Source organism: Monodon monoceros, unplaced genomic scaffold, assembly GCF_005190385.1.
Source record: "Monodon monoceros isolate NGI ecotype Baffin Bay Population unplaced genomic scaffold, NGI_Narwhal_1 Super_Scaffold_2, whole genome shotgun sequence".
Classification (NCBI taxonomy): Eukaryota; Metazoa; Chordata; class Mammalia; order Artiodactyla; family Monodontidae; genus Monodon; species Monodon monoceros.
The window spans coordinates 90,604,945-90,632,035 of NW_021703776.1; the positions used below are offsets into that span (position 1 = coordinate 90,604,945).

General features: G+C 40.2%; 1 protein-coding gene across 5 annotated transcripts in view; it reads left to right on the plus strand.

The window, feature by feature from the left end:
- The first annotated feature begins 6,231 nt into the window (after positions 1 to 6,231).
- The window catches only part of UBN2 (ubinuclein 2), an 88,120-nt gene continuing 67,260 nt past the window's right edge, over positions 6,232 to 27,091 (plus strand). For 3 of the 5 annotated variants that reach the window (XM_029233360.1, XM_029233356.1, XM_029233358.1), the window contains exons 1-2: positions 6,248 to 6,946; positions 12,818 to 12,913. In XM_029233360.1, coding sequence (XP_029089193.1) covers positions 6,467 to 6,946; positions 12,818 to 12,913 — 576 coding nt within the window. In that variant the 5' untranslated portion in view covers positions 6,248 to 6,466. Of the gene's footprint in view, positions 6,947 to 12,817; positions 12,914 to 27,091 lie in introns of all 5 variants that reach the window. The other 2 variants (XM_029233357.1, XM_029233359.1) reach the window with 2 other exon arrangements.

Below are 27,091 nucleotides of genomic sequence, written 5' to 3' on the forward strand. Positions count from 1 at the left end.
TGAAAAATGTGAAAGTGAAATATTATATTTATTGCATTATTTTTCTTAACATCTTTTGGATGTTAATTGCTTTACAATGGTGTGTTAGTTTCTGCTTTTAACAAAGTGAATCAGCTATATGTATACATATATCACCATATTCCCTCCCTCTTGCTTCTCCCTTCCACCCTCCCTATCCCACTCCTCTAGGGGGACACAAAGCACTGAGCTGATCTCCCTGTGCTATGCAGCTGCTTCCCACTAGCTATCTATTTTACATTTGGTAGTGTATATATGTCAGTGCTACTCTCTCACTTCGTCCCAGCTTACCTTTCCCCCTCCCCATGTCCTCAAGTCCATTCTCTATGTCTGTGTCTTTATTCCTGTCCTGCCCCTAGGTTCATGAGAACCTTTTTTTTTTTTTTAAGATTCCATATATATGTGTTAGCATATGGTATTTGTTTTTCTCTTTCTAACTTACTTCACTCTGTATGACAGACTCTAGGTCCATCCACCTCACTACAAAGAGTTCAATTTCGTTTCTATTTATGGCTGAGTAATATTCCATTGTATATATGTGCCACATCTTCATTATCCATTCAACTGTCAATGAACACTTAGGTTGCTTCCATGTCCTGGCTATTGTAAATAGAGCTGCAATGAACATTGTGGTACATGTCTCTTCTTCAATTATCATTTTCTCAGGGTATATGCCCAGTAGTGGGATTGCTGGGTCATATGGTAGTTCTACTTTTAGTTTTTTAAGGAACCTCCATACTGTTCTCCATAATGGCAGTATCACTTTACATTCCCACCAACAGTGCAAGAGGGTTCCCTTTTCTCCACATCCTCTCCAGCATTTGTTGTTTGTAGATTTTTTGATGATGGCCATTCTGACTGGTGTGAGGTGATACCTCATTGTAGTTTTGATTTGCATTTCTCTACTGATTAGTGATGTTGAGCATTCGTTCATGTGTTTGTTGGCCATCTGTATATCTTCTTTGGAGAAATGTCTATTTAGGTCTTATGCCCGTTTTTGGATTGGGTTGTTTGTTTTTTGGATATTGAGCTGCATGAGCTGCTTGTAAATTTTGTAGATTAATCCTTTGTCAGTTGCTTCATTTGCAAACATTTTCTCCCATTCTGAGGGTTGTCTTTTGGTCTTGTTTATGGTTTCCTTTGCTGTGCAGAAGCTTTTAAGTTTCATTAGGTCCCATTTGTTTATTTTTGTTTTTATTTCCATTTCTCTAGGACGTGGGTCAAAAAGGATCTTGCTGTGATTTATGTCATAGAGTGTTCTGCCTATGTTTTCCTCTAAGAGTTTTATAGTGTCTGGCCTTACATTTAGGTCTTTAATCCACTTTGAGTTTTTTGTTGTATACAGTGTTAGGGAGTGTTCTAATTTCATTCTTTTACATGTAGCTGTCCAGTTTTCCCAGCACCACTTATTGAAGACGCTGTCTTTCCTCCATTGTATATTCTTGCCTCCTTTATCAAAGATAAGATGACCATATGTGTGTGGGTTTATCTCTGGGCTTTCTATCCTGTTCCACTGATTTTTATTTCTGTTTTTGTGCCAGTACCAACCATACTGTCTTGATTGTGCTTTCATTTTCATTTGTTTCTAGGTATTTTTGATTTCCTCTTTGATTTCTTCAGTAATCTCTTGGTTATTTAGTAGCGTATTGTTTAGCCTCCATGTGCTTGTATTTTTTACGGTTTTATTTTCCTGTAATTGATATCTAGTCTCATAGTGCTGTGGTCAGAAAAGACACTTGATACAATTTCAATTTTCTTAAATTTACCAAGGCTTGATTTGTGACACAAGATATGATCTATCCTGGAGAATGTTCCATGAGCACTTGAGAAGAAAGTGTATTCTGTTGTTTTGGGATTAAATGTCTTATAAATATCAATTAAGTCCATCTTCTTTAATGTGTCATTTAAAGCTTGTGTTTCCTTATATATTTTCATTTTGGAAGATCATTGGTGAAAGTGAGGTGTTAACGTCCCCTACTGTGATTGTGTTACTGTTGATTTCCCCTTTTATGGCTGTTAGCATTTGCCTTATGTATTGAGGTGCTCCTATGTTGGATGCATAAATATTTACAATTGTTATATCTTCATCTTGCACTGATCCCTTTATCATTATGTAGTGTCCTTCTTCATCTCTTGTAATAATCTTTATTTTAAAGTCTATTTTGTCTGATATGAGAATTGCTACTCCTGCTTTCTTCTGATTTCCATTTGCATGGAACATCTTTTTCCATCCCCTCATTTTCAGTCTGTTTGTGTCCCTAGGTCTGAAGTGGGTCTCTTGTAGACAGCATATATATGGTTCTTGTTTCTGTATCCATTCAACCAGTCTATGTCTTTTGATTGGAGCATTTAATTCAGTTACTTTTAAAGTAATTATTGACATGTATGTTCCTTTTTCTTCTATTGTGTTTGTTGCCTAGAGAAGTTCCTTTAGCATTTGTTGTAAAGCTTGTTTGGTGGTGCTGAATTCCCTTAACTTGTGCTGTCTGTAAAGGTTTTAATTTCTCCATGGAATCTGAGTGAGATCCTTGCTGGGTAGAGTAATCTTGGTTGTAGGTTTTTCTCCTTCATCACTTTAAATATGTCCTGCCACTCCCTTATGGCTTGCAGAGTTTCTGCTGAAAGAACAGCTGTTAACCTTATGGGGATCCCCTTGTATGTTATTTGTTGCTTTTCCCTTGCTGCTTTTAATATTTTTCTTTGTATTTAATTTTTGATAGTTTGATTAATATGTGTCGTGGCATGTTTCTCCTTGGATTTATCCTGTATGGGACTCTCTGTGCTTCCTGGACTTGATTGACTATTTCCTTTCCCATGTTAGGGAAGGGAAGTTTTCAACTATAATCTCTTCAAATATTTTCTCAGACCCTTTCTTTTTCTCTTCTTCTTCTGGGACCCCTAACTTTGAATGTTGGTGTGCTTAATGTTGTCCCAGAGGTCTCTGAGACTGTCCTCAATTCTTTCCATGCTTTTTTCTTTATTCTGCTCTGCGATAGTTATTTCCACTATGTTATCTTCCAGGTCACTTATCCATGCTTCTGCCTCAGTTATTCTGCTATTGATTCCCTCTAGAGAAATTTTAATTTCAGTTATTGTGTTGTTCATCATTGTTTGTTTGCACTTTAATTCTTCTATGTCCTCGTTAAACGTTTCTTGTATTTCCTCCATTCTATTTCCAAGATTTTGGATCATCTTTACTATCATTACTCTGAATTCTTTTTCAGGTAGACTATTTCCTCTTCATTTGTTTGGTCTGGTGGGTTTTTACTTTGCTCCTTCATCTGCTGCATATTTCTCTGTCTTCTCATTTTGTTTAACTTACTGTGTTTGGGGTCTCTTTTTCGCAGGCTGCAGGTTCATAGTTCCCATTGTTTTTGGCGTCTGCCCCCAGTGCATGAGGCTGGTTCACTGGCTTGTGTAGGCTTCCTGGTGGAGGGGACTGGTGCCTGTGTTCTGGTGGGTGGAGCTGGATCTTGTCTTTCTGGTGGGCAGGGCTGCATCCGGTGGTGTGTTTTGGGGTGTCTGAGAACTTAGTATGATTTTAGGCATTCTCTCTGCTAATGGGTGGGGTTGTGTTCCTGTCTTGCTAGTTGATTGGCATGGGGCATCTAGCACTGGAGATTGCTGGCCGTTGGGTGGAACTGGGTCTTAGCATTGAGATGGAGGTCTCTGGGAGAGCTCTCGCTGATTGACATTACGTGGGGCCAGGAGGACTCTGGAGATCCAGAGTCCTGAACTTGGCTCTGCCACCTCAGAGGCTGAGGCCTGACACCCAGCCAGAGCACCACGACCCTGTCAGCCACAGAGCAGTGAGTGTGGCAGTCTCCATTATGAAGTCAGATTATGAGGGTCTACAATAGCCATTCAGCTAGAACAGGCTGACTTGGTAGCAATTTGTCTACGAGGTTGTCTCCAGCAGCCGGTGGCTAAAAGAGTAGGTCTCCGCATGTGCTGCCAGAATGTTAAACGTTTGTACAGCAGTCTTCACTGGGTTCAGCCATGGATTCTGTACAGATCGTCTCAAGAACACCTTACCCTTGTAAGGCTGTGTGCTTGAAACAGCTCCTAAGCCTGAGGGTCTACAAGCTGCAGGAAGACGAGACCACCCGGGGCAGCCTGCAAGCCATGATTCTTGCCACGAACCCTGCTGCTGCCATCGTGGAATCCAGCTTCCCCCGCTGTTGCTGGAAGAAGGCAGGAAAGGCTGCCCCAAGATGGCAGACATGTTGGCACCATGCCTGATTTCACTTTTTACATTTAAAACTTTGACTCATTAGATATTTATCCTTGTAAGGTGTGAAATACAATTTTATTCTTGTCTCAGATTTATCTCCTATATCTTTCCCCATCTTGCTCACTGTGCTCCAGCCACTCTGACCTTTTGGCCAATTCACCAAGTTCACTCCCTACACAGTCTTTTTGCAGTTGCTTTTTTTTTTTTTGTGATATTTTGCCTTTGGTTCTTCCCAAGACATTCTAGTCTTAAACGTGTCTTCCTCAGAGAGGAATAACATAAAAAGTACTATCATGACATTGAACTGTCTTGAAATCTACCTATTTATGTTAATTCTGTTTGTCTCTGCTATTGTCAATTATGTTTTTCCTATTGCTTAACTCCACAAGGCAGCCATTTTAAGATTATTGCTAAATTCATTTTGGGTAAAATGGGAGACAGGGATTTGGGGACAATCCTGCTGCTCTGCCTCTAGGATAGAACATTAATGGAAAGGCATTAAAGGATCAGATTGATTTGCTCTTTTTCTATAAATACACTTCTCCATAGGTGCAAGATTACCACACCCTGGATTGAACATTAATCTTCAACATGAGATTTGAGAGTCTGTGAAATTATCAGAATTGAAGATGTTTTAGATACTAATTATTCATAAAAAGGTATGAGTAGCTTGATCTCACAGGATATTTTACATATAACAAAAACTGAATGATCTTACAGCATTACAGTTAGATAGCACGAATATCTTACACATTTTAGGTAATCTAGTATTTTAGACAAAGATATTCTGACTTTGCATTGAACAAGAATTGACTTTGACCTATTCCCAGCCTCTTCGAAGGCCCTCACTCCTCCAAAAAAGTATTTAGGATTTTCGTATGAGCAATTGAGAACTGGGAGGGAACATCATACCATCGATTCCAACACCATCTTTATACAAATAGGGAAAGCAATAGGAGGGCAAAAAACCGGAAACCATTCAGAATTCATCTATGACATCACACTGACTCAAAGAGTCATCAGTAGGTGTTAACATTGTTAATCCGGTTAATTGAATTAACAGAAGGTGTGGAAGGCGAGCCCTTAGATTTGTTTTCCATTAAATGGATTAAAATGGATGGTAATCCTCATTCTTTTAAAGGTGAATTTCAATTAGTTTATTACAGGTGTGACTATGAGGCCTTCCCAATTAAGGCTCCTCTCCTACCGGAAATGGGTCATTTAGCATTCCACTTTCAAGAGAGTACGTCCCATAAAATACCATAAAACTCTGTTGAGAAGAGTCTTTTTTAAAACATTAATTTAAACAGTTTAGACTTTATGAACGAGCCCATGTTCATTTGCGTGTTCAATTTCCCAACTGCAAAACGTTACTGAGCATTTTACGACCGTGTCACACAATCCTCCCTGCAGCCGGGCGAGAAATACAGGAGTCGGTTTAGGAACGGGAGGCCTGTGGGAGTCAACGTCGCGCTTTGCGCAGGGAAGCCGCAGGGCGAGTCCGGCTGGAGTTAGCCATTTCCTTTCTTCCCCCGATATTTCGGGCTGCGGGGGTGCCGGCCGGGCATACACCGAGGCTGGTCCCTGCGTCCCTCTACCCTTTCCCCGCATCCGCCTTGACTAACCAGCTGACAACCCCAACTCTCTGAAAGCGAGAGCGGGAGGCGACCGGCGCCATAGCCAGATCCGTCCCAGGCACATCTCCGACGCTCGCCTTTGGGCGAGCCCCAAACGCGCCTCTGGTTTCCAGGTGCGAATAGGAAGCTTCTCCGGAAACCCCAGACCCCTCCCCGTTAGGAAGGGCGCAGACGGCGTCTCTGTTTCCAAGGAAACCGGTCTTGCCATGACGTCACTTCCGCTGACCTGTCTGGACTCCAGGCTGTTGGGAGGAAAAGAGGAAAACTGAGCCACAGCCACGACGGTGGATGTGAGCGTCTCCTGTCTGCGCATGCGCCCGCTCAGCGGCCTGCTTCTATTTATGTGGGGGATCCAACATGGCGGCCGCAACGATCCAGGCGATGGCGGTGGAGCCCATCAGAACATAGTGGCGGGGAAGGGGGGACAGTCCGCACTCACGGTGGCGTCGGCGGCGACAGCTGAGGGTGGTGGAGGGAAGAAAAGCGACGGAGAGCAAAAGGAAGGGCAGGCAGGCAAACAATTCGGCGTAGAACCGAGCGCCGGCTCGAGCGAAGGCAGAGGGCCAGAACAGTGGGGATGGCGGAGCCACGCAGAGTAGCGTTTATTAGCCTGTCACCGGTGAGGCGGCGCGAGGCCGAGTTCCCGGGGGCCGAACGCGAGCCCGACTACCCTCGCGAGCCCCCCCGACTGGAGCCGCAGCCGTACCGCGAGCCGGCCCGGGCGGAGCAGTCGGCCCCGCGGGAGGTTGCCCCCCGGTCGGACGCGCAGCCCCCGCCGCGGGAGAAGGCGCTCCCCCAGCGCGAGGTTAGCCGCGCCGAGCCGCCCATGTCGCTGCAGCGCGAGCCCCCTAGGCCCGAGCCGCCGCCGCCGCCGCCGCCGCCGCTCCCGCAGTTGCACTTGCAGCCGCCTCCGCCGCGGGAGTCGGCTTCCCGGGCCGAGCCGCAGCAGAGGCCGTCGAAGGAGACAGTGCGCCTGGAGCTGGTGCTCAAGGATCCCACCGACGAGAGCTGCGTGGAGTTCAGCTACCCGGAGCTGTTGCTGTGCGGAGAACAACGGGTACAGAAGATCCCTCCCTCATCCCCCAGACCCCGGGAGCCTCAGGACCCGTCCGCCTCCCCCAGTGGTTTGTCCCTCCCGAAGCCCACCTTGCGTGTCTCGGGTTGCCCCAGAGGGTGGCTGGAGGGGGCAGGGGCCGAGCGGGTGGACGGGCGGTTGGTGCTGCTTTCCTCTGGTCCCCAGTATTGGCCGAGGCTCCCACCCGGCTCCACCAACCCCCCCCTCGCCACCGCCATCGTACGCCCGCTCCAAACGCTGTTCCAAGCCGGCTTCCCTCTGCACCTTTCGAAACCTCAGGTTTTCTCTCGGCTTCCCACAAAAAATCTGGGGGCCCTGCACGTTGCGTTGTTGGGTTTTGCTTGCGGAGCTCCAGTTGGGGGACACGCCCCCCAGTCTGAAGCAGAGAGATTGTGTAACCTCTCCAGTATCATCCTTACCTTCATCGCTGTTGTGCTGGGCGCTGAGATGTGCTTCTGAGCGTGGGGTTATTTATCTTAATTGAAAGGGGATTTAAAAGTAATCTAAACATTTTCAGAGTAAGGATTCCACTTTAGGATTGGAGGTTACGTGGGTTAGTTATCTGGCTCCTTATTTTTCGCTCTCGTGTTGATATTGGTAAACCTTTTTAGCTTTGTTTTCTCTAGTGTTCATACAATAATTGAATGGGAGGGTGTCTCGTTGTATTTGGTGCCTACCATCATATCCTTGTTTGAGTACATATCATTAGTTTATTGGTCCTACTTGGAGAATATTGCACTTGGCCATTGTAATTTTTGGAGAATGATAAAAAAAACTTAGCTTTGAATTTCTAAAAACTTTATTGAAAATATATAGGTATGCCTTTGGTGGAACTGGTGAACAATGGAGATAGGAGAGAGGTTCGTTGGTAACTAATTTTTATTGTTGGTGATGTTCAGAAGTAAACTAGAAAGGGAAATGGTAGAGTAACAATAATAAGAGAACAGTTTTCTCTATTGTTTAGAGACTATGCTCTTTATTAGGTTTTGCTTTAGCACAGGTCTAATGGACTCCAGAAGTCACTTGTTTTATTTTCATCCTCAATTATCTTTATAGTTGAAATGAATACCTTAGTTTAAAAATATCATACTAAACAACGTCACTAGATTTTGTTTATTGTAAGGCCAACTAATCTTTTGATCATTATTTACAAATACTGCTGTGTGGTCAAACCAAAGTGAATTGTTAAGGATAGAGATCATTTTGGTCATTTCCACATAACATTTTGCGCTTTAGATTCACTTTAGTGCCCCTGTCATTTATAAAGTGATGCCATTTTTTTCCCCAAAAGATTTTTGCGAATACTGGATTGAAGCATTTTTCAAAAAACTGTACTATGTTTGCTCTTCTAATCTATGTAGACTTGCAGTTTTACTTCCTAATCTACATCATAAGTTACAGGTGATTATATTTGGGAAAAATGCATAGTAATGGCTAACATTTACTGATTTCTTACAATGTGCTAGACACAGTTCTAAGTGTGGTACATGGCTTGTGGAATTTAGTCCAGCAGAGCTCCATGAGACAGACACATTTATCCACATTTTGCAAATAAGGAGGCTGGTGTACAAAGTGCTCATATGTATCTTATTAATACTTTTTTCCATGCTAGTACCAATTCTTAGTAAAACAGAATTCTTACAATTAACTCATATAGTTTAAATTTAGAAAGTCCTGCCGAAATTAACTGAAATAAGAGTTATAGTAGATATACAAAGACCTCTGTTATGACCCTCTTTATGCTGTAATATTGATACTATGATAAACTAATAATAGATATGTATCTTTTAATTATAAGTATAAAGTTAATTTTGATACCCTATCGTATTAACTTGATAATATCAGAATTAATAGTTTCATGTAATAGAAAGGTGAATAATTCAGTTTAATTTTTCTGTTTACACTATCAATTGGGGGTATTTTAGTCCAGATTTCTTGTACATTCAGCCATATATCATTTGTCATATTCCACTGAACCAAAAAATCCATTGCTTATACAGTGTACCTTTGCAACAGAGATTTGCCAGATTTTCCTGTGATTACTCCCAGTGAACATATTTATTGCATAAGAAAGTGTAGAAAACACCTTTCTAAATGAAGTTGTCACATTTCCATGAAAGGAAATCCTGGGAAGAGAAACCATCAAAAAGCAAAATGTAAGCAATAGAATTGATCTGCAAAGTGGTGATTCCCAAATTTGCCCTCAGGAGAAGTCCAGTTTATTTTTAGTGATGTTGTAATATTTTCAAAATAGTTTTAATTTTAAGTTATTGTAATTGAACGACATACTATGTAGCAGGGTTAGAGTAGAAAGGGGAGGAAAAGAGATCTTGTAAAATTAAAAGAAGAAAAGTTTCTAAGATTTTGAAATAGCCATCCATCACCCAGTAAGATTTTACTTGATAGGTGTAAGTATAAAATAATCTGTTACATGTGAATACCATCTGTACTAGGGTGAATTTAAATCATCCCCCTTTGTAAATACGAAATGAACAGTAAAACCCCAATTAACCTAATGCAGTTAGAAATTTTTCTAAACTTCTTATTAATACGGAAAAACACGATTAAATGAGTGTGTGTTGGCAAAATATGGAAAACAAAACCTCGTCTAGGTTGTCAGGACACAGGTTAGCTAAACCCTTAACCTTGTTATCTGTAGAGTATTGATCCTTGATTGAGGCTGAGACATTGCAATCATCTCTATCCTGAAAGATTAATTTGTTCACCATTTCTGGCTAAGGGGAATTGATACACAAGAAATTCTTTTTTAACTCGTAGTAAACCAGAAAATCACTTAACCAGAAAACATCTTCCTATAAACATGATTAATTGAACATTCAGTATAAAAAGAAAATAAATGATTATAGTGTTAATGTGATTATATTGTTACCAGAGAATTCTGTGATATTCCATTGCTTGTCATACTGCATGTTTCGGATAACATATATGAAAGCTCTCCTGAAAATGATGTTAATGAGTTAACATCAAGAGACAGAATCATTGGGTCACTTTTGCCTGTGGGTGGTTGGTAATTTTGATATTTACTAATTGTCAGATCTTTTCACCTGAAAAACGTAAAGCTTACTTAGAGCCTTGATTGTGGATAAGCATTACTTCTTAACTGTGAAAGAAAGGTGACTCAGTTTTCTTAAGTTTATTTTTATAGACTAGCAAGGGTAAATAAGAGGTTTACTTTTGCTGCCTATATAAAGTCTACATAAAATAGTTCAGAATGGTGTATAAGGTGATTCTTATTAAAAATATATATTCATGTATTTATATTTGCACATATAAAATGGGTCAGACCAGTAGTAAGACCTAGTATTTGGACTTCATAGTGACATGAAGGAAACTGTTTATAATGGCAAGCAAGTCATGGTGGTTGTTTACCCTGCTTAACTTTAGTCTCAAGTTAAGGCTATGCCCTGAATCTGCCTAGTACTTCTTATTTCATCACCAGTCTATTTCTGCTAGTTTGTTTCCTTTCAGGTCATAATTTATATTTTCCATTGGTAACTCCTATTGGGATAAAAGATTTTATAAATATATTACTTATTACAATAGATAATTTAAAAAATTGATTCAAAAATTCCTTTGAGCTTTAAGATGTATCCTTTAATTCTAATGCCCTAGGTATGATGAATTGTTTTGTATTCATTATGTCCGTATTTTTCTGTCATATTTTTAGATTAATCGTGTCTCAGCCTTAATAGCCAGGATCATTTATCTCAGTTTCAAACTGTGCAAATCTTCATCCCTTCTGCATTTTTTCTTGCCCTTCAGGGCAAATCTGTATCTAATATTTCAGCTGTGATATATTTTCATTTTTAATTACTGCTTGAAGATGCTACATCAGTAATAGCATCTAGCCTTTTTTTTTAATGAACTTCTTAGTTGTTCATAATTAGATGAAAATAACATTTTTATCCACATGTAGCTCCTTGTTTTGGGTTTTTTGTATATTGAAATATATATATGTGTGTGTGTGTATATATGTATATCTATGAAGTGTGTCTGTGAAAATAGTAAAGGATGTGATGTATCTTTTTGTTTGTTTTGGTCAATAGATGGTAAATGTGGGATCCTAGCTCTGTGTGTGTGTTTGTTTTTTTTTTAATTTATTTTTTATAAACGTATTTATTTTATTTATTTATTTTTGACTGCGTTGGGTCTTCATTGCAGCGCGCGGTCTTTCTCTAGTTGCGGCGAGCAGGGGCTACTCTTCATTGCGGTGCGTGGGCTTCTCATTGTGGTGGCTTCTCTTGTTGCCAAGCATGGGCTCTAGGCTCACGGGCTTCAGTAGTTGTGGCACACAGGCTCAGTAGTTGTGGCTCGCGGGCTCTAGAGCGCAGGCTCAGGAGTTGTGGCACACGGGCTTAGTTGCTCCACGGCATGTGGGATCTCCCTGGACCAGGGCTTGAACCCGTGTCCCCTGCATTGGCAGGTGGATTCTTAACCACTTTGCCACCAGGGGAGCCCTTGTTTGTGTGTGTTTTAAACCATGCATTATAGTAGATTTTCACTCTCCTTGCTGGAAAGAAGCTATGATAATATAATCTGTTTGTAGCTATTGAACTTTTGTGCTTTGTTTACAAGTCGTATGTATTTTCTGAATGGATTTTCATTGACAGGATGTAGGTGATACAGAGGTGGTCAATGCTAAGCCTCAGCAAAAAGCTGTAGCAGCTGCAGATACTCCAGTGCTAACTCAGGGCAGATGATTAAATGTTGATTGTAATAACCTAGATTCCAAGAACCTTTTAGAAGCATTGTCTGACCAAAGTGGTTAATCTTTGTTGGGAAGATCTCAAACTAGAGTTATAGGTGGGATTTTCATGTTTACCTAATTTTCTTGGGTTCTTTGGCCTTTTTATTTTTGATGGGGTAACCATAGATCATTTTGTGGGTGAAGACAGTTTGAATGTTGAGTTCTTAGCCACCAAAAAACTTTAGAATGTGTAAGAGTTCATTAAAATTGCAAATATTTTTGCTATAAACCAACATTTCATTCTATTTCCTTTTGTTTTACTGTTGAATTTTTTGTTTTCTAATTTTAAAAAAATTTAATTTTTTAAATGAAGTGTAGTTGATTTACAGTGTTATATTAGTTTCCTTTTTAGTGACTTTTTTATTAAAAACTTTTTTTTTCAATTTATTTATTTATTTTTGGCTGTGTTGGGTCTTCCTTGCTGCGTGCGGGCTTTCTCTAGTTGCGGCGAGTGGGGACTGCTCTTTGTTGCAGTGCGCGGGCTTCTCATTGCAGTGGCTTCTCTTGTTGCAGAGCACGGGATCTAGGCGTGGGGGTTTCAGTAGTTGTGGCTCACGGGCTCTAGAGCACAGGTTCAGTAGTTGTGGCGCACGGGCTTAGTTGCTCCGCAGCATGTGGAATCTTCCCCGATCAGGGCTCGAACCCGTGTCGCCTGCATTGGTAGGTGGATTCTTAACGACTGTGCCACCAGGGAAGTCCCTTTTTAGTTACTTTTTGTGTGTGTGTGTGTGTGTGTGTGTGTGGTACGTGTGCCTCTCACTGCCGTGGCCTCTCCCGTTGCGGAGCACAGGCTCCGGATGCACAGGCCCAGCGGCCATGGCTCACGGGCCCAGCGGCCATGGCTCACGGGCCCAGCCGCTCCGCAGCACGTGGGATCCTCCCGGACCGGGGCACGAACCCATGTCCCCTGTATCAGCAGGCGGACTCTCAACCACTGCGCCACCAGGGAAGCCCTTTAGTTACTTTTTAATGCTTCTAACTTTGTTAATATTTGGAAAAATTGACTCATGTTTTAAATTTAGATATATTCAACTCTGGTTGAAGTAATACTAATACTTCTATTTCTTTTACCATTCACTTTGAAGCAGAAGAAGCCCGTTTACATGGAAGACCCGTTCAATGATGATCATCAAGAGAGGCAAGAAGTGGAAATGTTGGCTAAGAAGTTTGAAATGAAATATGTAAGTATAATAAACTTTTCACATAGGTAATTTTATCCTGTTGGCCTATTTTTTTTTTCTGTGACAGTTTGGGAGGGCTGATAGCATCCATTGCTCACATTATCTTGTTCTAACAGATTGAACCCCAATAAATGGTTAGCTGGTCCTATAAAGATTCTGATAGGTTTGTGATGGCTGTAATAGTAGCTATCATTTATTGTACTCCTTCTAAAGTTCAGGCAGTTTGCTTATCATCAATATCTCCAATCCTTATAACAACACTCCAAGGTAAGTAATATGGACCACATTTTACAGATGAAGAAACAGGCTCTGAGCTTAAGGTTGAATAACTGATCCAAGGTCACACAATGGCAAGAATGAGGCTGCATGTCCAGGTCTGTCTAGCTCTAATCCTTTGCTCTTTCCACTGCCATTGAGAACACTTTTAATTTCTTTGGTGTAGTAGTTCTCAAGCCTTCCTGCCTCTTAAGAGTTTAAGAGAATGCATGTGTGTACTGCTAGGCCACTGGGTTCAGGATCAGTCAGAAGCAGCATGAAATTTCTTTATAAGTATCTTGTCTACCTTAAAATTCATGTGCATTTTATATTCTTTGCCACAGTAGATTGGTGTTTGTTTTAATATAAAAATAAATTTGAATTACCTGATTGTAAAGTTGCTTAATGTTATTCTCAATTTTTCTAGTATAATTGACTTTGTTGGAAGATCCCCCCTATCCCCTCCCCATTTTTATCTTATGGCTTTAACTACCCTTTGTCTCTGCTAAAACATGACCCAGGAGAAGCAAGACCTTACCCTTTGTGGTTCCCCTGTGAGCATTGAAAAGTATCTCACAGAGATAGGATATCAGCTCACACTAGCTCTGTCATTCATGTTATCTTCAAAATGCAGCTACGGTCTTGGTGGACACTTGTTGGCTCTTTGCGGTAATGAAGAAACAGTTTGGGGGATGGAGAAAATACATGAGAATATTTTGAAATATGGGTCAGGTTCTAGGCCATACTTTGCCAGCTACTAGTTGTGTCCATTGGTGAGGTTATTTAACCTCTTTGGGCCATAGTTTTCTTATCTGGAAATTGAGATGTTCAGATTTTTCACAGCCCCTTGTGGCTCTGTATTCTTTGGCTGTATAATATCTTTAGGGGTGGAGTAATGGGTGTTTCCATGGAAGAAATAGCCAAAGTTGTTACATTTATAGTGTTAATTATAATACAGTGTCCTCAGATTATAAATCCTGAAATAACTGTCTAAACTTTTTATGCAGATTAATACATTGGTTAAATTTAATGTTTTAACCAGGTAGTACATTTACATGGTTCAAATTCAAAAATGAAAAAAAATATAGAGTGAAAAATCTTACTTTTATTCTACTGTCCACCCACCTAATTTCACTTCCTAGAGGCAAGTAATATTCTTGGGTGTCCTTCCAGAGATATTTTATGTGTATCTCTCTATATACATTATTCCTCCCCCTACCCCACACCTCTTTTTACACATGTTACAGAATGCATTACATGGTTCTGCTCTTTGCTTTTTTCATTTACTATATCTTGGAGATTTTTTTCATATCAGGACAAAGAGAGCTTTCTGTCTCTCATTTTTAAGGCTACATGGTATTCCACTGTATGGACATATCACCGTTTATTTAACTAGTCCGGACATAATTTCAGTTGTTTCCAAAAATTTACCCTTCTAATAGTACTGCAGTAAATTACTTAGTAGCATGCCATTTCATACATTTTCAAGTTTATCTTCAGACCAGATTCCTAGAAGGGGAATTTTTAGGTCAAAAGGTTTATGCATTTATAGTTTTGGTATATACAGTATTATCAAATTACCAGTTTCTACTCCCTCCAACACTATATTAGAGTGGCTTTTTTCCCCATGGGTTATAACACCAAGGATTAGATTGCCCTTTGCAAGTGGAAAATTCCTAGCATATCCTGTAAGTAATGTACCTCACGGTTAGCATTAAATCTTATTGGGAAGCTTTTGGATAGTTCTTGGCATAGAAAAACCAGTGTTCTGAAGAAGTTGGTTGATGTGTAAAGTTGTTTCAAATAACTGGGATATATCCAAGCACTGTCATTGTGCAGGGATAAAATGTTATTCTTGTTATAGTCCAAATTAATGGGCTGTATTTCTTCTCTAGATTTTTATTTTGGCTACTGACTCTCTTATTTCCATTCTAAGTAGAGATTTAAAATGTCCTACCTCATGAAGGCTTTATGTGCATAAACCTAAAAGCATGCCATGAATATTATATCCATGAATGTTAAATATGCATATTATAACAAATTATTTGGAACGTTTTAAGAAAATCATCAGGCTAAAAGTGACCTGGGAGAAGGTATCTTGCCAGCTCTAGGCTCTAGGCTTCACAAAAGATCACTCTTAAACAACAAAGATTTTTATTGGTGTTCAGGCATATCATATACAGACATCTATATGTATATTTATACATATATGTTGTATATTTATTTATACAAACACTATATATATTTTTTTTAAGTAAAAGAAAATCTTTTAGATATTTGCAAAATATTAACCCACCAAAGTTAGATTTCTCTTTTTGCAGATGACAAAAAGATGACTTAGTTCTTTGAGGTTTATAAAACACAGATAAAACTTGTATCCCTAGCTACCTTTTCTTCTTACTTTTTTTCCCTTCATAATATAACTTAGATGTCCTTGTCATTATTTCTTTTTTTTTTTTTTTAACATTTTATTTATTTTTTGGCTGCGATGGGTCTTCGTTGCTGCGTGTGGGTGAGCAGGGGCTACTCTTCATTGTGGTGCACAGGCTTCTCATTGCGGTGGCTTCTCTTGTTGCCAAGCATGGGCTCTAGGCTCACGGGCTTCAGTAGTTGTGGCACGCGGGCTCAGTAGTTGTGGCTCTTGGGCTCTAGAGCACAGGCTCCATAGTTGCGGCGCACGGGCTTAGTTGCTCCATGGCATGTGGGATCTTCCCGGACCAGGGCTCGAACCCGTGTCCCCTGCATTGGCAGGCGGACTCTTAACCACTGTGCCACCAGGGAAGCCCCCCTTGTCATTATTTCTGAAAATCGCTTAAGGTTACTTCTAGCCCTTTGTTTCTTGGAACGAGAGATGGAGTTATTTGTTAAATTTTGTATATAAATAATAAAATATTTGAGCATTTTTGTTGGACATACAAAGAGACATGGTATTTGCCGCCTCCTGGAGAAACTTTCAAAATCATTGGGAAGACAAAACATACATATGACACGACTACTGAAGCCCACACGCTTAGAGTCCACGCTCCACAAGAGAAGCCATGGCAACGAGAAGCCCCTGCACCGCAATGAAGACTAGCCCCCGATCACCACAACTGCCCAGCGAAGCCCGGGCAGATATATTAACCAGGCCTCTTGATTACCCCAAGGGCTAGACCAATGCAGTGAATTACTTCATTGCATAAAACAGAAATTAAAACATATCATTCTTGTAGAGAATTGCTTTAATTCTGTACCTGTCATAAATTCTTTTTATGTAAACATCTGTGTGGTTTTAACCTCTTTTAATTGATGACTCCACTGATTTTGATCTTTTAGTTCAGGCATTCTGTTCAAAGTGGCCTTTATTTTTCGTCCTCCAGTCACTTTTTACATATTCTTAACTATTGTGGTCTTCTTAAAGACTACAACAGATTATTTGGAGCCCTTTAAGAAAATCATCAGCCAGGACTTCCGTGGTGGCGCAGTGGTTAGGAATCCACCTGCCAATGCAGGGAACATGGGTTCGAGCCCTGATCTGGGAAGATCCCACATGCTGTGGAGCAACTAAGCCTGCGTGCCACAACTACTGAAGCCCACGTGCCTAGAGTCCGTGCTCCACAACAAGAGAAGCCACTGCAATGAGAAACCCGTGCACCACAATGAAGAGTAGCCCCTGCTCGCCACAACTAGAGAAAGCCTGCGCGCAGCAGTGAAGACCCAACGCAGCCAAAAAAAAGAAAATCATCAGCCAGAAGTCACCTGGGAGAAGATACCTTGTCCAATCCTAGGCTCTCACAAAAGATCACTGTTAAGCAACAAATGAAGATATTTACTGACCTATTGTTTACTGTCCTTTAGTTACTTTAGTGCCTGAAATTCAGGAGTAGCAAATTCAGATGTCCCCAGTTTCCCCTGATTAATCAGTGAAGCAAGCCAGATGGACAATAAAGGTGGGGGATTGTTTCAAACGGGACAGCGCGTGCTCTGTCTAAAGGGGACATTGCTACTCAGTTCCAGCCTGTGTTACTTTGTAGGAATTTGGGCTTAGAGTTGCCAGATCTTTCCATTTCTCAAAAGAAGGCTGAAATCTGGATTTTACTCTGTTATCTCTTTCTTTTTTTTTTTTTTAATAAATTTATTTATTTATTTTTGGCTGCATTGGGTCTTTGTTGCTGCACGCGGGCTTTCTCTAGTTGCGGCGAGCGGGGGCTACTCTTCGTTGCGTGGGCTTCTCTTGTTGCGGAGCATGGGCTCTAGGCTCACGGGCTTCAGTAGTTGTGGCTCATGGACTCTAGAGCACAGGCTCAGTAGTTGTGGCACGCGGGCTTAGTTGCTCTGTGGCATGTGGGATCTTCCCAGACCAGGGCTCGAACCCGTGTCCCCTGCATTGGCAGGTGGATTCTTAACCACTGCACCACCAGGGAAATCTGATTATATCTTACTTTTAAATGTGGGCTTCTAACTAAAACACCTACTGGGCCAAACAAAATGTCCATCTGTGGGTCAGATTCGGCTCTCAAGCTTTTGTTTGAGACCTTTGTGTACTTGCTTCACTATTTTTTTCCTAATATATTTAACTCATCAGTCCATCTACTTTTACATTCTGTCCTTTCTCTTCTGTGAGCAGAGTGGTTGGTGGTACATGTGGGGGCGTGTACCATTTCCATTGTGGAGGAGCATGCGTTTGTAGGAAGTTTCAGAGAATGGAGCAAGTTAAACTCAATTGGGGGTTTCCAGATATGGAGAAAAATGGGATGCAACTTGATCTCAGAAAATTGACAAATGTAATAACAGGTCCAGTGACCAAGGAGGTGGAAAGTATAAAATAAATCTTACATGTATAGTTTTCAAAAAAAAAAAAAATAGGATGCATTGAGATGGGGCTGCGTCCAAGAGTGATGTTAGTGATAAATTCTGTGTTTTGCTGGAAGGCCTGAGAGGCAAGTTTATGGGCTTTTTGTGGTCTTTAGTATATCTAGCTGTTGCTTGTGCTGGAGAGGAGTTGAGTGAGGCGGAGCAAGCGGCCACCTGAGGGAGAAGGGAAGGCTACTTGTGGAGTATAGGATGTGCCTTATCCTGCAGCAGTTGCTTGTGGAAGAGGATTGAGACAGCTTTGGTGATAGCAGAAATTATGGAGAGTATAGAACCCTGTATTGAATGGTTGGTTTGTGTTTTTCCCCCATTCTGTCCTATTTTTATTGTCTATGTCATATTTCCTGTTATGTTACTCTTCAGGTAATATGACACTGTGTATTCAGCACCAATTGCTAAATGTTCTTTTGAGAACAGAGCAGTATTAAGTATTCAGCACTTACTTTTACCTAGAGTATATTAAATTGGTTGTTGTACATAAATCTTAATAAATAGCTAAGTCCGAGTTTTGACATTTGACATTTGTCTTGTTGGTTACTGTAGGAAGGAAGGAGGATACAGTTTGAAGAGGCCCCCGTGACTTTCCTCATTCCCAGTTTTAAGGCTCCAAATGTGGAGACTATCCTACTTTCCAGTTCAGTTTTTAGATGGTTTCTAGGTTGTGTATGTTTTTCCGAGGCCATGTATACTGTAGATCAGGGAATGAGGTTTGGTTTGATGGGTGTAGACTTGTTCTCTAAGCCTTCTAGGGCATAGGATAACCTATGGTGGTTGGCAGATTTCTTTTAGTGATTTTTCTCACTGTGTTACCCCAGCCATCTTGAAAGATCATGCTATCCTAGAATTGGATATAAATTCCATAATCTAAAAGAAAGTGCTTAACACAATACCTGATACATCGCAGTTAATACTCTTTGAATCTGAATGACTCTCTAAACAGGAAGACATGTACTTCTGCCAGGCATTTATCAGCATGTGTAAAATCACATTATGACTTTAAAATCTGCTTAGTATACCACATAGACTTTGAATACCACCTTTGATAGTACCCCCTTTGATGCTTAATTCTTTGTGATTTTGGACTCTCAGAGCCCTAAGTAGCTTCATATTTATTTTAAAAGGGAGGATAGGGACTTCCCTGGTGGCACAGTGGTTAAGAATGCAGGGGACACGGGTTTGATCCCCGGTCTGGGAAGATCCCACATGCTGTGGAGCAGCTAAGCCCGTGCGCCACAACTACTGAGCCTCTGCTCAAGAGCCTGCCAGCCACAACTACTAAGCCCGTGTGCCGCAGTTACTGAAGCCCATGTGCCTAGAGGCCGTGCTCTGCAACAAGAGAAACCACCGCAATGAGAAGTCCACACACCACAACGATGAGTACCCCCACTCGCCGCAACTAGAGAAAGCCCACACGCAGCATCGAAGACCCAACCCAGCCAAAAAAATAATAATAATAAATAAATAAAAGGGAGGATAAGGGTAGATTTGATGAGTTAAAAGTCATTTTGAGCAGTTTTACAAATAAGGCATTTGATGAAATAGAGTTAACACTGTTTTTAATCAAAAACAAAGTATATTTATAAAAAGTCTTGATTTTCTTTTGGTATGGCTCTTAAAACTGATTTTTTCCAGTTATTTTTTAAAGGATGGCAATATCTTGGAATAACTGTAATTTCCAATGAAATTGGCTTCTTCATGATATATACTACTCAACTGAGTGGAAAGGAAAAATATTTTTATACTTAAAATAATTATGAATTGTTTGAAAAGTGTCCTCAAATATGAGACTGATATAAGTGGATGTTAGAAAGCATTTATGCACCCTATCTGGGAATTTTAAGAATTCTATCTGTTATTCATATTATTAGATGATCATCCACAGTTGCTGAGGCAGTAGAGCGTCCTTGGGAACTTCCTGGGCTGGTTTTCCTCTCTTTGTTTGATCAACTTGGTAGGGCTTTGGGTAAAGCAGTTTGGGCCAACTTGTAAATACCACCACAAAATAAATTCTACTTACAAAGCACAAATACCAGTGTATTTAGGTTCTGTTGGCCAGTAATAGTGTAGTCCTACAAATACAATAAAAATGTGAAATAGTAACCTTTCAAAGCAGTCTGAGGGGTGTGATTTTTTAAAGGGCGAGGGAGACTTCTCCACTCAAATAATTGTTTCTTTAGTGCAGTTATCAATTGTAATTGCTTGCCATGACATGCCCTTTTAAGTCCTTGGCCTCTTTGAGCTAAATAAATTCTCTTCATCTTCCTTCAATCCCTTAGGAACAGTTGAGAATCAGCAGTTTTAGGGTATTTGGGAGGAAGGTTTTGTATCCATAAGTGGTGATTATAGAAATCTGTGTATAGTATTTCTGTGCTGTTAAGTCAGCTCTTGACTGTCTTTCCATTGACTTAAATCTCTACCCTTTTCTATTGGTAGGTTAAGAAAATTAGTAAAGGTAGAAGATAAGGTTGTGACAGGGCTGGAACAAATAGGAAGCTTTGTGACCAGCAGATATTTTCTTCTCAGTTATCAGACTAGAGTCTTAGCAGTGTCATGAGTCTTCTGTCTTCCACAGGTGATCAATGAAAGCTTGTTATTAGTTAGGTTTCTTATTACCTGAAGGCAATAGGGGGTCCCGTACTAAGAACACTTGTTGTTTGTTTTCCATTTTAGTGTTACAGTGTAATCGGACTTCATTGGCTTGAAACACTGATTATCAGGTTAAAGCAGGTACTAATGACTCAGTAAGCTAGTTTTTTTCTGAGTCATAGTGTGTGAACTAGTGCCCTAGGGGAGTAGATTTAAAGGGGTTTCTTCATTTTAGATGTAGCAAAATTCAAGGGTTTTTTAAATTTGGAAAATAAAATTTGTATTTCTATAAGATGCATTTATTGTGTAAACTGTAACATCTGGAGGAGGCCAGAGAATTTATCAAGTCAGACTTTGATGCTACTGCAGAGTGTATTTTTGCCACAGATGCTGAAAAAGACAGCAACTCAACATAGGCCCAGTAGGGGAGACATGATAATATAGTCCTTTGCCAATCTGTCTTGAGTTCCTTTAGGTGAATTTTAATATTTGTGGATTTAAAAAAAAAAAAGGAGTTCCCTGGTTGCCTCGTGGTTAGGATTCCTGGCTTTCACTGCTGTGGTCCTGGGTTCAGTCCCTGCTTGGGGAACTGAGATCCTGTAAGCCGCATGGTGTGGCCAAAAAAAAAAAAAAAATTTTTTTTTTGTGGGTTAACTGGTTTGTGCCTTTTTGGCAACTGTCAAAAATTTGGCTCCACTTTATATCATTTGCGTATCACTGGATTTCAGCATAATTAGGGGACTAGAGAATTGTAAGCTGGAGAATAGAAAAAGGAAGGTAGGGCAGAGGGCAGGCCGGGGACTTGGAGTTTTCCCAGTAAGGCCAGAAGGTGAAGAAAAGTAAACCGAGGCCAGAAAAACTGTGCTCTGTTGGCCTCTGTGTTGCAGGAGGGAACTGGGATGTGCCAACAGTAATGCTTTGGCAGCAAGCCAGTAATTGGTAGAGCAAAGACAATGTAACCCTGGCTAGTGGAGAGGGATTTAAGAAAGAACCACCATGGGCATGGGTGTGTCGCATATAGTTTATCCAAAACTCTCCCTGCAGTGGGCCTGGGAAGCAGAACCGTATAAGGAGTCAAACAGTAAATGATGTTGAACATTTGATGGTCCAGACCTAAGAAAATAAAATTCCTTGAATGGGTAGTACGTGCACTTAATAAAAATTTGAAAGATACAAAAGATAAAATAATGAAAAGTAAATCTACCTCCTACCCCTGACTCCCAGCTAATCAGCTCCCTTCTCAGAAATAATCACTGAGTTTCTTGCCGAAGAGATCTATGTATATGTAAGCATTTACATATTTCAAAGATTTTTTTCACTATAAAAGAATATATAAATACAGATAAACAAAGAGAGGAAAATAAAAATCAGCTAATCATCTCTAAGCCCACTTCCAGGCATAACCACTGTTAATAGTTTGATGTGTACCCTTTTAGGGCTTTTAAAAATGCATATGAGCTTATGTATGTCCTCTCTTGCACTTTTTTTAATCATTTTAGTATTACATGAACACATTCCAGTTATTAAAAACAAATTCAAATATACATATTAAGCCAAAGTCTTCCTTCACCACTGCCTCCAGTTTTATCCCTTCCACACTGGTAATGGTCATGGTTATCTACACGTTACAATTCTTTGAGCATTATATATATAATATATAGCTGTAGATGTATATTGTTGTGTTTTTCTTAAATGAGATCCTACTATTTGTATGATAGTTGAAAAAGCAGTATCTTGTTATGTTAGTGTTGTCTCCATGATTACCAGTTAGGTTGAACACTTTCAGATGCTTAGTGAACATCAGTATTACCTTTTCTGTGAATAGCCTGAACTATACGTAACATCTGGTGAACTGCTTTTGTTGCCCTCTATATTATTAAATATTCTTCTACCACAGTGTTTTAAAATGGCTGTTAATATTGCATAGATTTGTCATAGTATATATAATTTATACCTTTATCATTGTTATGATGCTTTAGTTGATATGATGCTTGGGAAAGCTCATACTTCTAAGATCCTATTTTGAGAGCCATTTTAGTCAGATTAATACTGTTATAGTTAAGTAAAAGCATTAGCCATTTTGGTTACTGTCATTGACAAGAGTCACATTTACTTATTTAACCATTTTATTGCATATATTAGATATGGACTCAGAACTATTAATAACTGCTATCTTTTCCTGTGGTTAACTACTGGTAGCCTTGCCTAGACTTAAATGTTCCTGAATCTGTCTACTTACGCATAAGTTACTTGGACTTCTGCATATGTCTTGTTGGGCCCATTAAAACAGAACCTATTTGTTTTTCTCGTTTTCCCTACGTAAATCTTTTTTAGGCAGCTAGTTGTGCCTAGACAAAAAATACGTTAGGAGAGCAGAAAAAGATCATTGTGATTTTGAGTAGAAAACATCCAGGAGAAAAGGTTTAAAACTTGGGCTGAGGGACGTTCTGGTGGCGCAGTGGTTAAGAATCTGCCTGCCAATGCAGGGGACACGGGTTCGAGCCCTGGTCTGCGAAGATCCCACAAGCCACAGAGCAACTAAGCCCGTGTGCCACAACTACTGAGCCTGCGCTCTAGAGCCTGTGAGCCACAACTACTGAGCCCGTGTGCCACAACTGCTGAAGCCTACCCGCCTAGAACCCATGCTCCCCAACAAGAGAAGCCACTGCAATGAGAAGCCCGCGCACCGCATTGAAGAGTAGCCCCCGTATGCCGCAACTAGAGAAAGCCCGTGTGCAGCAACGAAGACCCAACATAGCCATAAATAAACAAACAAACAAATTAATTAATTAAATTTATTTCAAAAAAAACCCCCAAAACTTGGGCTGAGCAGTAAAGGGTGGGAGAATTCAGAGAGGAATAAGAGATTATTCCCAATAAGGGGGAAGCATGAGGAAAGATAAGCAAGTGTGTTTGGGAGGAGAGTGGTTCTATAAACTGAATGGATTGAAGTGTTCAAGTCAGAAAATCCTAAGAAAAAAGTTGGAAGGGTGGTTTGAGCCAACATTTAGAAGGTATTTAATTACTGCCTTATTAAGGGTTTTGGATATATTTTGTAATAGGTAGGATGCTTCTGAAGCATTTTGAGCAAGGGAATCAGAGAAATATTAGATGATATTAGGCAGGATGAATTGAGAATCAATATGAGGAAGGAGAAGCTAATTAAGGCATTCATTACATTTAAGTGAAAAACAATGGCCAGGATTATATGCAACAGCAGTTAGAATGGAGAGGAAGCTGTCGATGTGAATAATCATATGAACAAAGGTTTGTGGGGAGAGAGAGTTGAAGTAGAAATAATAAGGGTTTTTAAAAATCATCATTATTGAAGTATAAATAAATACAGTTCATTCAAGTATATAATTTGGTATATTTTGGTAAATATACATAGTCCTGTACCCACTACCACAATTATGATATAGAAAAATTTCATCACCCCAGAAAGTTCCCTTTTATCTCTCTACAGATAATCCTCTCCCCTTCAGCCCTGGCTCCTGGCAACCTCTGATCTACTTCCTGTTTCTGTAGATTTTTGGTTTTTGTTTTTTCTTTTTCTAGAGTTTCCTATAAATGGAATCTTATAGTCTTTTGTACATGGCTTCTTTCACTTATTATAATGCTTTTGAAGTGCATCCATGTTTTGCATGTTATCAGTGGTTCCTTCCTTTTTATTGCTGCATAGCGTATGGATGTACCACAGTCTGTGTATCCACTTACTGGGTGATGGGCACTGGATGGTTTCCAGTTTGTGGGTGCTAAGAGTAAAGCTGCTCTAACATTGGAACACAAGTGTGTGTGAGAACATATGTCTTCATTTCTCTTGAGGAAATATTAAGAGAGGGATTGTTAGGTCATATGATAAGTGTGTGTTTAACTTTATAAGAAACTGCCAAATTGTTTTCCAGAGTGGGTGTATCATTTTGCAGCAGCATGTAGGAGAGTTTGAATGGTTCCACATCCTTGTTAATGCTTGCTGTCATCAACCTTTGTAATTTTAGTTAATAATGAAGTTTTAAGGCAGAAAAATAGAGTTAATAAAATGGAAATGTCAAGTGGGGGAAGCTAATTTGGAGATGATTGACAGCGGGAACACTGGTTTGAGTTTTGGTATTGAGTTTTATGTGTCTCCGAGTGGAAAAATGACCTCAGAAGTTCTATCACTTCTCCTACAGGACTTTTAATAGAATGATACTTTGGAGTCAGATGGTCATGAGTTTGAAAATTGGCTCTGTTACTTTCTCTATGAGCTTAGACAAGTTATTTGTTTTTTCCAAGGTTTAGTTTTTCCCATTTGTTAAATGGGAAATAATATATGGTTGTACTTAGAATAGGTGCTAATGCAAAGTTAGCGCTCAGTGGATGGTGGCTGTTATCATCATTATCATGATTGGTAATTAAATATATGTTTTATGCCCCTGCTAACTTGTGACTTTCTTGCAAATCTCTGCATTTTTTTCTTTCCTAACTCATCTCCCCAACTGTGTTCATTCCCTACCACAATGGCCAGAGTGATTTTGTTAAAGCACTAATCTTACCAGGTTACTTACCAGTTCCAACACTTTCTGTGGCTTCCACAAGTGATTACTTCCACTCATCCTTGTCTGGGCATAAATATCTCAGGAAAGCCTTGATTAGGTCTTCTGTTAAAAAATCCAGTACCACCTATAATTCCCTTTTTACCATTTATTACTACTATAATTATTTAATCTTTCCCTTCTCCACAATATTATGAATATAAAATCCATGAAGGCTGGCACTTGCTAGGTGCTCAGTTCATCTGTTGAGTAGATTATCTTCTTTTAACTTCCTTTAGGGCAGAGACTTCATATTTAAATCTAAGTTCCTTCTGACATCTAACACAGCGTTCCGCAACCTTTCTGGCACCAGGGACTGCTGTTTTTCCATGGACACACTGGGGTGGGGTTGGTTCAGGTGGTAACGTGAGCAATGGGGAGCAGCAGATGAAATTTCACTTGCTCACCCACTGCTCATCTCCTTCTGTGTGGCCCGGTTCCTAACAGGCCGCTGCCTGTTACCGGTCCGTGGCCTGGAGGTTGGGGATCCCTGATTTAACATATTGCTTTCCTTTTTTTTTTTTTTTTTTGCTGTATGCGGGCCTCTCACTGTTGTGGCCTCTCCCGTTGCGGAGCACAGGCTCCGGACGCGCAGGCTCAGCGGCCATGGCTCACGGGCCTAGCCGCTCCGCGGCATGTGGGATCTTCCCGGACTGGGGCACGAACCCGCATCCCCTGCATTGGCAGGCGGACTCTCAACCACTGCGCCACCAGGGAAGCCCTCCTTTTTTTTTAAATTAATTTTTATTGGAGTATAGTTGATTTACAATGTTATGTTAGTTTCTGCTGTATAGCAAAGTGAATCAGTTATACATATATTCACTATTTTAATAAATTTATTTATTTATTTATTTATGGCTGCATTGGGTCTTTGTTGTCACTCTTTTAGATTCTGTTCCCATATAGGTCATTACAGAGTATTGAGTAGAGTTCCCTGTATTATACAGCAGGTTCTTATTAGTTATCTATTTTATACATAATAGTTTGTATATGTCAATCCCAGTCTCCCAATTTATCCCTCCCCTCTACTTTTCCCCCTTGATAACCATAAGTTTGTTTCTACATCTGTGACTCTATTTCTGTTCTGTAAATAGGTTCATTTGTACCACTTCTTAGATTCCAAATACAAGTGAGATCATATGATATTTGTCTTTCTCTGTCTAACTTACTTCACTCAGCATGACACTCTCTAGGTACACCCATGTTACTGCAAATGGCATTATTTTGTTCTTTTTTATGGCTGAGTAATACTCCATTGTATATATGTACCACATCTCCTTTATCCATTCCTCTGTCAGTGGACATTTAGGTTGCTTCCATGTCCTGGCTATTGTAAATAGTGCTGCAGTGAACATTGGGGTGCATGTATCTTTTCAGATTATGGTTTTCTCCGTAGATATGCCCAGGAGTGGGATTGCTGGATGATATTGTAGCTCTATTTTTAGTTTTTTAAGGAACCTCCATACTGTCCTCCATGGTGGCTCTACCAATTTACATTCCCACCAACAGTGTAGGAGGGTTCCCTTTTCTCCACAGCCTCTCCAGCATTTATTGTTTGTAGATTTTTTGATGATGGCCATTCTGACTGGTGTGAAGTGATGCCTCATTGTAGTTTTGATTTGCATTTCTCTGATAATTAGTGATGTTGAGCATCTTTTCATGTGCGTCTTGACCATCTGTATGTCTTCTTTGGAGAAATATTTAGATCTTCTGCCAATTTTTTGATTGGGTTGTTTGGTTTTTTTGATATTGAGCTGCATGAGCTGTCTGTATATTTTGGAGATTAATCCTTCATCAGTTGCTTCATTTGCAAATATTTTCTCCCATTCTGAGGGTTGTCGTTTCATCTTGTTTGTGGTTTCCTTTGCTGTGCAAAAGCTTTTAAGTTTAGTTAGGTCCCATTTGTTTATTT